The 13,407-nt window shown below is 35.1% G+C and overlaps 1 protein-coding gene across 1 annotated transcript; it reads right to left on the reverse strand.

Moving 5' to 3' along the window:
* Nucleotides 1-10,873: 10,873 nt before the first annotated feature.
* Nucleotides 10,874-12,159, reverse strand: LOC130813664 (uncharacterized). The gene is made up of 3 exons (XM_057679507.1): nucleotides 12,111-12,159; nucleotides 11,094-11,350; nucleotides 10,874-11,002 (listed from the first exon to the last, which is right to left on the reverse strand). Exons 1-3 carry the CDS (start codon nucleotides 12,157-12,159, stop codon nucleotides 10,874-10,876), a joined length of 435 nt encoding a protein of 144 aa, XP_057535490.1.
* Nucleotides 12,160-13,407: the final 1,248 nt, after the last annotated feature.

Raw genomic sequence — 13,407 nt, forward strand, 5'->3', positions numbered from 1 at the left:
TAAGTAGTACTTGTCACTCGTATGTTTCACTTAAATTGCTATATTTAAAAATAAAAACTTTTAAATAAAAATTCAAATATAATTTTTTTTCAAATATAATTTTTTGAGTGGATATTACTAGCTTCTACGTGAGTATTTATAAAATTTAGCAATAATACATTAAGAGTGGATGAATGACTATTCCATATTTATTAATAAGTCTTCGAACAAAACATTAATTCAATTTTACGGGTTATTAAAATTTTTAAATCATATTGAGTATCACTATTTACATTAATTTTATAAAGATACCTATAAAACAAAATTATAGGCACACTAATGAAGGTAATTAGTCGGATGGATATAGACAAATTAGTATATAACCTTTCTTTAGTACTCTCTATTCACTAATTTTGCCAGAATCAAAATTGTATAATGATATTTTAATTTTTATTGAATGTATTAGGAGAATTAATTGAAATCAAATCAATAGATAAAAACAATTATTTGGACAAATGAGTATACAATCATATATAAAAATTAAAGACGTGCAAAAAATTGGTCCATCACTAGGAAAAATGGTTAGGGAAAATTTAGTAGTTCAAGAAATTTGATATCAAGGTAACATTGAAACTAAGATATCAGTAAGGCTTGTTAGCTTAGTTGGTTAGAGTGTCGTACTAATAGTGCAAAAGGTCGCAGGTCCGATACCTGTATGCGCCAAAAATTTAACATTTTTTTTTCTCTGGTTCTCAGCAATGCAGGTCGCAGCTAAAACAATTGAACAAATTTGACCACGTTTATGGCGTTTGTTATACGGTTATACCCTACTTTCTCTCTCCAAGAGTTAACTCAAAGACCAAAGTTGAGGGAGAAAACTCTCTATTAGAAGGAACTAGAAACACATGCATGTCAGCATCTACACAATAGTTATATAATATAGAGGTTTTCATTTAAGTCATCGTATTTATTTTGGGTCAATTGTGTAAATTAGGGATCAAGTGTGTCGGTTTGGTTCAATATTGGATTTTAAATCCATTTTGATTTTACATAATCATAAATTCATTTTTTAAGTCGGGTTAAGTCGGATTAAATTAATAGTTCGAAAAATATCAAATCGTCATGTATGTTTTGAATACCCTTAATTTTCCAAGATGAATTCAATGAAGTATGAAATAAATATATAGTTATCTGATTTAAGATGTAAATGTTAATGACTAATTTTATTTTCAGCTATTAGATGATAGGTAAAATTTTATGCAGGATTACATGATTTCTTAAAATTATTCGAGTGGGCTAAATTAAAGACTTCAACATGGGCCCGTCACAATTTTGTAGAAAATGAATCTCAAGAATGATTATAATGGTCCAGTCCAATAGGAAGAAAGCGGATTATATCACATCATTAAAAGGAAAATTTGAAAAAAATAATATTATTTAACAACTTAATTCTCAAAATAAGTTTCGGGAAAACTTATCTCCCAAAATAAGCTTCCGTACATCCAAGCCTAGCCTCGAGTAAAATCCTTGTTACTAACAGCGAAAGAGGAAAAAAAATTAAAAGGCCAAAGTCGCTGTTACTAACAGCGAGATTGGCCTTTTAATTTTTTTTTTATGAACTAAAGTAGCCGTTGTTAATTAGAAAAATAGCCGTTAGGAACTTGAAAATAGCCGTTGTAATGATGCTCTATAAATAGCTCCATTATTTCCCATAAACAGACGCTTTTGGGAAATAAGTTTTTCCGAAGCTTATTTTGGGAATTAAGTTGTTAAATAACCTTATTTTTTTCAAATTTTCTCATAAACAGACGCTATTGCCCATTAAGGCATTAACTCGAAAAAAAATTTTTTTAAAAATTATTTAACAACTTTATTCAAAAAACAAGCTTCGTTTAAACTTTATTCCCAAAATAAGCGTCCTTGCCTCCAAACCTAGGCTTAATGTATACTCGCAGTTACTAACAGCGAAATAAAAGAATGGTCAAAAATTTAGTCCTGGGTCAAGTCGCTGTTACTAACAGCGACTTAATGGTTGACTGGTCAAACTATTAAGTCGCTGTTACTGACCCTTGACTAAAATTTGACTTTTATTAACTTTTTTGTATGATTTAAACTAGCCGTTGTAAAATTGAAAAACAGCCGTTATGAAGTTGAAAATAGCCGTTGTTATTACGTTCTATAAATAACTTCATCATCTCCCTACTTCATTGTATCTAAATTTCATCATTCTTGTTCTAGGTAGTCGATTATGAAGGTAACATAAAGTATTATGTTAGTATTATTCTCAATTTATAAATGTTAATATTATTTTTGGATGTTTACTTATGTTACTATATCATATGTGTTCCGTAGATGTCACAGGAGCATTCTATTGAAGAGCTTTGTGATTGTGGTTATGAAGTTGAGATTAATACAGATTGGAGCGACGTCGATCCTGGCCAAAAACTCTGAGTACTTAACATCATTTCATTCATAATAAACGTGTGATAATACGATAAAAATATACACATCTACTTATATATTACAAATTATACACAAAAGTCCAAATATTACAAATATTGAATATGTACAAATGTTCAATATATACAAAATGTCACTAATGTTCAACATATACAAATAGTATACTAATGCTAATCCTCCTCCTGTACCCTGTCTAACTGTGACGGTTTTCGACGCCTCCTATGATAGTAAGAGGTCGTCGCATGACGCTTGAGTAGGGGAGGTGATCGATACTGTGATGATCCAGCACCCTGTGAGGACCCGGCACCATAGTCGGGGCACGTTAAGTCTACCTCCTCAAGATGAACGTCGGCATGATGAGGAGATGACCCCTGCTCATCCATAGTGGTGTCGGGCACAGCGACTTCTGGACTGAAGTGCTGAAACTGTGTCCCTAGGAGTATGCCTTGGGCAATCTCCCGTACAGGCTCCTCTTGGGTGGAGCTGATGACAGATGCAATGCCCAGTGCCTGCATTAAGACTAAAGTATTAATGAAATGTATAACATGTAAGTTCTATAGATAATAATCAACATTGAAGAATACTTACAAAGTGTGTCATCGTCAGTGCTACGGCAACGTATTGGGCTGTCGTGATGATACCTCGTGGTATCAACCATCGACGAGTGATGGAGAGGAACCACGGCATGTAATCCGCCGAAGTAGGTGCGCCTACAGCCTCGATCGGCGCACCTTGGGCCACCAGCTCCAGCCTGTGATCCCAACGAGCTATATGGCGCCATTTGATCTCCAACTAGTTCTTGGGCTCCCGACCCTTGCATGAGCTGTGATGGAGATCCGCCACTGTGTCACAAGGCGGCGAGATGCCCTGTACCATCCCAAATTGGCGCAATACCCGCTTAGGGAGATGCACTTCGACTATGTCGAAGCATATCAAAGGTACAGAGGCTCTCCACGCCCCTGACAAGATCCCTGAGTGCTGAGGCAATGCAGCGTATGCCTCAACGGGGTAAGGGTCTCATCGAAACTACACGTGAAATGTAAATAATAAATTACGCAATATGATAGTTACAAGACAAGTTGTAGTGAAGTTTTTACCTGGTCAGCTCAAAGTAGTTCGAGTTGATCGCGGTAGAACCCTACGCCCGATCCTGTGTGGGTCCTTGTACGTCTATGAAAGGACCACCTCGATCCATACGACACATGTGGGGGTGGAAGAATTGGTGGCGCAAATGCACCACGTCCCACAATTCTCATCGGTTGCCCAATGAGAATGTGCTCCCACACCCAAAGCTATGAATTACAGATATAAGTAAATAAACGACTCTCAAAAACAAATTAAGAGAAAAACGTTAACATGTAAAGTTAGTATTACCTGGAGAATAATCAGGGGACCAGCGATCTCCTTCACGTTCTTCCGTGAAGCTTCACACAGTCTTCTGTACAGATAAGCTAGGTGTAACACCCGAATTTCCTCCCGTCCTTTACGATTTTGGTTTCGTTTAAGGGGTTGGAAATTCAGGGGTATTTCCAACCCCTTAAACGAAACTAGAATCGTAAAGGAAAGGAGGAAATTCGGGTATTACACTAGGGCTGCAGAACCCCAACTATAACCGGAGATGACCTCCCATGGCGCATCAAGCAACGTCAAGTACAAAAGCTGTACCCTGTTGCCAGTCTTTTCGGAGAATAACACAGCACCAATCAGATATAAGAGATACACCTTAGTGTATGTCTCAACGGTAGCCTTTTTAGCACCTTCAGGGAGGTGCGAGAAGTTCTACGCAAGCCATGTTACGCGCAACCCACTCCCTTTGGCTACCTCTGGGGGAGGTCGGACTCCTAATAACCTATTGGACTTTATCTTGCCAACTTTCGAGTTGGCGTCCAACGGTGCAGACGGCATATCCCTCGATGGGAAGCCGTGTAAGCATAGCTACGTCAAGTAAAGTGACAGTAGCCTCACCTAGAGGTAGGTGGAAGGTATGTGTCTCTTGGCGCCACCGCTCGACTAAAGCCATGACTAGCGCTCGATCGACTCTCCCATAAGCGATGAGGTGGAAGTCATACAACCTCGCTCGCTGAAGGTAGGGGATGATCCGTGCGTCAATCTCCCACGGAGTAGATTCGGGATGCCTGGTGTATATGGTCTCTACGTCGAACACCTAAACGCAAAGATTATATTAGCATAAAGTTAAAGTATAAAGGCATGTACATTCAAAATACTAAGTTGACTAACCTGGACATCACATAGTACACTGCTCCTGTGATCCGCCTACATCGTCAGCACACTAGGGTCTCGAGGGCCTGAAGCTGCTGGATCCATCTCTACTGTAATTCAACAATAACTTAGTTACTGTAATTAGAAGAAGAAGAGGAAGATGGCATAATGGATTTTGGGTTTCTTGGGTAAGGACGGGCGTATGAGAAGGAGTAGAAGAAGTTACATTTAAGAATGAATAGAGGTAGACTTTAATTCCCTAGAGGTACCTCTTCTGCATATAACTCTAAAGAAGGAATAGAGGTAGACTTTGAATACTCCCACATTGCATCTATAGCCTCCTCATCCTCAACCGGAAGAGCTAATAATTCTCCACTCATATTGTATTTAAAAATTAACATTAACAGTACTTCTTGTAGTGTCAATGCCAATCTTAGAGCATATAAAATGTTTAAATTCATTCATGTCCATGTTTGAGTTGCATGTAAACAATTTACGTCTTCCCCAACATACTTAACAATGCTACTATTGAACCATTCCAAAAACATACAACAATCACACGAAATGAAGCCATTTCTACAACAATACGTACAAAATCAACATCACCATCAAGTTCATAAATATATACATATATAACAACATTGATTAAATTTAGGTTTTACTTTCAAACATTCTCTAAATTAAACTCAAATTTAGGGTTTGCATTCAAACATTCTCTACATTTAACTCAAACATCTTCTACATGAAATTCATGAACAAATAACCTCATTATGAAGATCATGGCAAATAACAAGTACATTCGACATATTCATAAAGTTTAAGTGTAAATGACCACTATAAATGACATACATTTTAAAATCAACAACAAATAAAAAATTTAAAATAAAAACGTACCTTAATAAGCTGTAGATCAACAAGAAGTAGTACATTGCAAGTTTATGAACCTGCATTTATGTGAAAGTTGATGAGGAATTTGTGAACCCTAATTTTCAAAAAAAGAAAAAAACACACAAAAATAGTACCTTAAGTGAATGTGGGAAGATGACAGAACTAATTAGTAGTAGAAACTTAAAATTTGATGAGATTAATTGAAGGATTGAAGTTGATTTTGATGGTGGAAAGTAGAGGGAGATTTCGTGGGTTGTTTTGCTGGTACAAAATCGGGTGAAATGAGGAAGGAGGAAGAAGGCTGCTAAATTTAGAAACGTATTAGATCGTTGTTACTAACAACGACTTGACCAGTTGACCAGTCAAACAATAGGTCGCTGTTAGTAACAGCGAAATAATCTTTGACTAAAATTTTGACCATTTCATTATATTCGCTGTTAGTAAGTGTGAGTATACACCAAGCCTAGCTTCGGAGGCAAGGACGCTTATATTGGGAATAAAGATTGAACGAAGCTTATTTTTTGAATAAAGTTGTTAAATTATCTTATTTTTTTCAAATTTTCGCATTAACTCTATATTTGTGTAATACTATTAGGTACCGATTTTGACAGCTGTTTTATTTAAGAATTTATGAATTTATATATTTATTTTTTTTGCTTTTAAATAGTGTTAATTACTTCAAATATGTAAGAGTTTTTTGAGTTAAAATATAATTCACTTAGATTTTTAATGTAAATTTTACTAATATTAACTTTTTATAATTTTTAAGTATACTTGCACAATTAAAAAAAGTAGCCTTCAAAATTTAATTATACAATCATTAAATACATGTCTCAAATGAAATACATGAGCAAAGTGAACACTAAATCAGTTTTTAATTGCAATTGCAAAGAGCTTCAACTATATTTATTTTTAATATATTTTAAAATTAACGTCTTTTGAAAAAATCGAAACATATTAACTGAATTAATTTAGAAGTATAAAGTGAAGAAATTCAACCAAAGTTATAAAAAATAGCCTTCGTATTATAATTTTATCAGATGTCTTCAAAGAGATAATTTAAGACTCATTAGACATTTTAAGACCTATTTTATAACATTATTAAATGTCTCCGAAAAGATGATTATGCAACTCCTCTGATCTCGATCAAAACGAGAACAAGTATACATCTCAAGTTAACTGGTTGAGTGTTAACTATGTGCACACTGATGAAAAATAAATCAAACAAGCAAACAGATAAAAATTTAAAGTTTTATACATCATGCAATACGACCTTTCATGTCAAAATTTAAAGGCAAGTAGTCGAAACACTGACGGACGAATCCCCTTAGGCCTTTATTAGGCTTCAATGCCTGCGAAGGAGTACCGAAGCAACATATTTAGCATTTATTTACTACTTATATTAAGGTGATGTTTGGTAGTTGGTTTTACGTTAGCTTTTTAGTTGACTTTTGGTTTTTGGTTTGTAGATTAGTCAAACAGCTAATAAAAGTAGTTTTGGTAAACGACTTTTAAATCATTTGAAAAGCTAGCTTTTAAGCCAAAATTAAAAAGCTATTTCAGTTAGCTTTTTATGTTGGCTTTTAGCTTGTGGACCCATTATTTTTCTAATAAACAACCAACAGTCAATACCTAAATTTACCAAATATTTTCAAAAATAGTTGATTTTTTCAACTAGCTTAAAAGTCAACAAAACAACCAACATTTTCAGCTGGTCAAACAAGCCAATTAAAAATGCCAACAGCCAACAACCAATTGTCAAACACCCCCTCAATCACAGCAAGTGGTCTGAAGAACCCCACGCACGCGCTCACACACACTCCATGGGACTCGATAGGCCGTATTTGGTAATCTATATTTTTATGACTTTTAGCTTATTTATTAGTCAAACGGTTAAAAAAAATTTTTTGTAAATACTTTAAATTCAATTGAAAAGCTAAGTTTAGATAAAAATGCTCTGTGAAGCTTTTATTCAAATTATGAATTCACTCCTATATAATATTGAAACTATAAATTCTCCCACGGTTGCTGATATTGGAATTAAAATTCCTCTTTCAAGAGAAAACTGAATCGACCGACATTCAGCAGCAAACTGATTACAAAACACATGAATGTTAGATCTTTGCAATTTACATGCATGACGCATATTTGCAATAAATTCTAAGATTACAGTACATTTGTATTTAAGAAAAAATTTAATTTATATTGTTTAATATCATTTTTACTTTGGAGATACAACCATTTAATTATAATTTATTATTTTATTATTTATTATTTCTTAGGAAGTTAGAATCATTATAAAAAATATTAATTGTTTTTCAATTTTTAAATTAAATTCTCTTAAGAATTTAAAATTATTAATGATAAAAAGAATTTATTAATTTTTATGTACAGCTTTAAGAGTTGTAATATTTACCGATAATTATTTAAAGAGTTGTCTTTTTTGAATTGCAATTGCTTAAAAAAGTTGATTAAATTTATAGACATATCTTTGTCATATAAAGTACGAACATTGATAATGAGCAGTTGTTAAATTGATTGTGTGTGCAGGGTGGTGACATTGTGAATCATAAAATCTCAGTTGAGAAGAATAGTATAGCCTCTAAGATAGGTAACTTCAGTACACTACTGTCCACAAATTGATTATTATTATTAATTACTAATTAATTGCTTACCCAGTTTTTATTATTTTATGGGAAATGACAAACAAAACTATACATGGTTGCATTTGCATCATCATCATATTCAGTGTATTTCATTTATAGACAACTATAATCAGGGTTTGGGGAGGGAAAACGACGGCAACTCATATCCATGAAGGAGAGTGCGGTCAAAGAGTCCCTCGACTTGAGAAAGGTCTTCAAAGAGAGAGAAATCTGCAACTTACAAAAAGAATAAATAGAATGCATACAAATAACTAAAAATATAAATAAAAGTAATAAGGAGGTAAAGAGCGATAAAAAAGGCAATGAACAATAACAAACGATGGGTAAAAGGGATGGATTTAATAATCTAAGATGTGGATAAGGCGTTGCTAACTGCCTCTATCGCTGGTCAGGTCCTTAGAGATGTGAAGTTCATGTATGTCACTTTTAATCTGTTCCTCCCACGTTCTCCTAGGTCTTCCTCGACTTCTCTTGCCCCCACAATGATGCATTCAATACTTCTTACTGAGGCGTCATGTGTCCTTCTTTGCACATGCCCAAACCATCTCAACTTGTTCTCCCTCATCTTTGTGGAGAGAGGTGTAACCCCTAACTTCTTCCTAAACTCTTGGTTTCTTATTCTATCCATCATAGTATTACCACCACATCCACCTCAGCATACTCATTTCTATTACTTTCATCCTCTGTTCGAAAACCTTTTTTATGGGCCAACATTTTGTCCCATACAACAATGCCAACTTAATTGCAACGCGGTAAAATTTACCTTTTAATCTCCTCGGAAACTTTTTATCACAAAGCACCTCGGTTGCTACTCGCCTCTTAAGCCAACCCGCTTGTATACGATTAGTAACGTCTGCATCAATCTCCCCATTACTTTGAATCACCGATCCTAAATATTTGAACTTGGACATACATGCAACAACTTCTCCCCCTATGGTCACCTCTGGCTCCCCTATCGATTATGTCCTACTGAAATTGCATCGCAAGTATTCTGTCTTCGTACGGCTTATGCGTAACCCCTTACCCTCCAATGCTTCCCTCCACTCTTGCAATTCGCTATTAGCCTCCTCCTTGGTTTCTGTGACCAAAACTATATCGTCGGTATAAAGCATGCACCATGGTCCGGTTTCTCAGATGGATTTAGAAATTTCCTCCATAATGACCGTAAAAATGAAAGGACTTAGTGCTGATCCCTAATGTAGTCCCACTTTAATTGGGAAAGACTCTATCATACCCATCGGTGTATGTATGTTAGTCGACACTCTATCATACATGTCCTGTATTACCTCAATGTACCTTCGTGAAATACCTTTATTCTTGAGGCTATCCCAAACGATGCTTCGTGGTTTGCTATCGTACGCTTTCTCCAGGTCAATGAACACCAGATGCAAATCCTTCTTTTGCTCCCTATACTTTTCCATCAGTCTCCTCAAAGATGAATTGCCTCGGTGGTTGATGTTCCCGGCATGAATCCGAATCGATTCTCTCTAATTACCGTCTCTCGTCTAATTCTTTTCTCAATCACTCTTTCCCACGGTTTCATAGTGTGGCTTAGAAGTTTGATCCCTCTATAGTTCCCACACACTTGTGCATCGCCCTTGTTTTTAAACTGTGGGATAAGTGAGTTAACCCTCCATTCTTCTGACATCTTACTAGACCTCAAGATGACATTAAAGAGTTTAGTAAGCCACTAAATTCCCTCATCTCCTAAACTTCTCCACACCTCAATTGGTATGTTATCAGGTTCAACTGTCTTTGATCCCCCCATTTTTTGAGAGCTTCTCCTACTTCCGTGTGGTAATATCAATAATCGACCCATGATCCTATGTTCTTTGGATGTCTTAAGTTTGTCTAATTTCCTCCTTTAGACCCCTAGTCTCATTGAGCAATTGGGAAAACCATCTCATTTTGATGTCCTCTTGTCTAAGGAGTACTCGTCCACCTTCATCTTTAATAAACTTCACTGTCCCTAAGTCCTTCTTCTGCCTAGATCTTGCATTTGCCAACTTAAAAATATACTTCTCCCCCTCTTTGGTATCAAGCTTTTGATAAAAGGTTTCAAATGCGCGATCTTTTGCCTCCCCTACTGCTTTATTTGCCGCTCGTTTTGCTTCTTTATATCTCTCTTTCTTATGTGTCCTATCCTCCTCCTCCGTGCAATCCATAAGCTCCTTGAATCTTTTGTTTTTTTACTTTATCTTCTTTTGTACTTCTTCGTTCCACCACCACAACTCTTTGTACACCTTTGGTTTCCCCGTCGACACCCCTAATGTTTCCTTTGCCACCTTTCGAATGGTTTCCGCCATGGTCGCCCACATTTGATTTGCATCGTCTGATATACTTGGGAAGTCCAACTTCTTGATGTTGTTTGACAAGGTTGTGACCATTTCCCCTTTAATTCTACCCCACATGATCGTTTTCCTGACCTTTATCTTCTTCTCGGCAATCTTTCTCTTCATATAAAACACTAGTACTAATAACCTATGTTGGGTGGGCATCTCTATACGCAATAAGACCTTACAATCCAACACGAGCTCTGATCAACTGTCAATTTGGGTTGCATTCCCACCACTCTTGTATGTAATCGAGTTCTCATCCTTCTTTCTAAAGATCGAGTTTGCTATAACCAACTCCTTTGCTAAAGCAAACTCAAGCAAGATCTATCCACTCTCGTTCCTTACACCATAACCAAACCCGCCATGAACTGAGCTATAGTTAACTGCCTCCTTACCTATGTCTCCATTGAAATCTCCACCTATAAAAACTTTTTCATTGGCAAGGGATGATATCTATAAGGTCACTCAGGTTATCCTAAAACTCACGTTTGACTTCCTCATCTAGCCCAACTTGCAGCTCATGCGCACTAATGATCAATATGACCTCTTCTCCCACTACTATTCTAACTAGCATAATCCTATCATTGCACCTCCTAACTTCTACCACTTGCTTTAGGATATCATTAGCTACAAGAATACTGACTCCACTTCGCTTTCCATCCAAACTTGCATACCATAGCTTATAACCCTTTAAAACACTTGTTTTTTGCTCCTTCCACCTAATTTCCTGAACGCAAGCCACTTGAATCTTGTATTTTGAAAGTTCAGTCGCCAGCTCTAACGACTTGGCTTGTAGCGTGCCTATGTTCCAAGTTCCCACTCTTAGTTTAACATCGTGCTTATGTTGCCCCCTTTTCTCCCCCCCGGACCCAACCTTAGGTTACCATTAGTCTGCCTTATCTCTATACTCGACTACCCATGGACCAGACCAGATGTTAAAGGACGGTGACGCCGTTAACTCAAACACAAACAAGCCAAGACCCCACAAAGGTTAGAACAGAGACACACACTAAAAAATAACTAACAATAAATAAAGGTATAGGTAGAAAAAAAAAAAAGCACAATCCGCTTATCATACAAATTTAAACAAGAATAATTTGCAAATTACAACCTTAAAGTTTAGCCCTTTAGCGAATTTTAGCTTCAATGTTTATTTTTTGTGGATTATAGCCACCAAAATATTAAAGCTAATTAACAAGTTTAGGCCCAAACAAACAATTCCAACCATTTTGGTGGTCGGAATTTTACGTTAAGTGGTCGGAGTTTCTGTGTTTTGGCCTGAACTTATAAACTTTGATATTTTGGTAGCTGTAATTCGTAAAAAATAAACATTAAAGCTGTAATTCGCAAAAGTGTTGAACTTTAAGGATTAATTCGCAAATCATTCTTGAAACAACTAATTCTTGTACCTAAGATCACTTCAGAACTTTTAATTAACAATTAATTAAGAATGTATGTTTGTGTTTCATTAGAAATCTATGAGAGTATTCTTCTAGATTGTATCCTTCTTTTCATCCTTCTTCCTGAGCCAGAAAAGAAAGCAAATCTGTAATAAAGCTACTTTCATGAATTGGGTTAGCCTGTTTCTTTTCATCCTCTTTATCTGACATTTTAACAAAAAGCGCAATTACATAATGCTAGAAAATATAGCAATATGATTAAGTAGGATTTACTAGATTTCGCAAAGTTACCTAATTGCGCTTAGGAATTTATTTTTATAGCTTTTGTCATTTTATATAAACCTTTTTGTTATTGATGATTGAATTAAGTTCTATCTATCTATTAGAAAAATCTTATTGTTTGAAGTCCTAAGTATCTAACTAGTAACTACATAGACCTCTAGGCGTTTTTTTAAAAAAAATTTAAAATAGACTTTTCTATTAGTAGAAGTAAAAGTGTAAAATTAATATTAAAGAATTTTAATGATAAATACTCTCTCATCCTAGTAATTTTTTCTTATTTATTTATTTTGTTATACTTCCTCCGAACTAATTTAGTTGTCCCATTTCCTTATTTGGCAAAGTCCTTTTAGTTGTCCAATTTCTATTTTTGTCAATATTTTTTTACCTAAATATCCTTAGTTCACATAGGTGATTACGAATATATCCCTATGTACCTTACTTACCCAACTACCCTTCACTACTTACCCTTTACTACTTACCCTTTTTAATGGACCCCACACCATCCTTAATAACCGTGCCCAAGCAAATGGGACATCTAAATTGGTTCGGAGGGAGTACTTTTTTATTAGGTCACTTGATTTATTTTGTTCCATTTCCTTTTATGGTATATCGTATTCAAAATTTTAGCAAGTCTTGTATGAAACTTTCTCACCGTAAGACGGACCCATACAAACAGCCCATTAGTAAAAAAACATAAAAAAAACAATGAAAACCAAAATTCACACTTGTACAAGAAGCTGTTTTTTTTAATAGTTTAGGCTGGCTCAATTGAGGCAGTCTCACGGTGAGACGACCTTAATAAATAACGTGCACTATAATAGATCAATCCACTATTTATTTATAGCATGCATACACATTATTTTTAGAGCATATTTAACTTTTTCTCTAGTTACATTATTTTGAATAAAGACAAAAAAAACTAATAAATAAGTTCAAATTGTTATTAATTCAAGTAAAACATATGATTAAGATAGATCTTAATTACTAGCAGTCTTTAATTCGAAAACACTACTTAATTATGAGAAACTCTTTGATCATAATTTTGATAAATTTATTGTGCTTCTACTTGCCATTTTGCAAAAATAATATATTAGTTATTAATTTTACAAATAAAACGCTGTTGATGTTTCGTCTATTAGTTGATACCTCAGGACTTCAAACTCTAAATCCGCCGGT

Source organism: Amaranthus tricolor, chromosome 5 (assembly GCF_026212465.1).
Source record: "Amaranthus tricolor cultivar Red isolate AtriRed21 chromosome 5, ASM2621246v1, whole genome shotgun sequence".
In the NCBI taxonomy this organism is placed as follows: Eukaryota; Viridiplantae; Streptophyta; class Magnoliopsida; order Caryophyllales; family Amaranthaceae; genus Amaranthus; species Amaranthus tricolor.

Excerpts from the sequence above, each read along its gene's own strand:
- LOC130813664 (XM_057679507.1), bottom strand. The coding sequence starts at position 12,159 with ATGTCAGATAAAGAGGATGAAAAGAAACAGGCTAACCCAATTCATGAA. Across the intron at positions 11,351-12,110 it reads GGCTAACCCAATTCATGAAA|GCACGCTACAAGCCAAGTCG; the intron begins GTAGCTTTATTA and ends CTTGGAACATAG. Across the intron at positions 11,003-11,093 it reads GAATAGTAGTGGGAGAAGAG|ATATCATCCCTTGCCAATGA; the intron begins GTCATATTGATC and ends GTGACCTTATAG.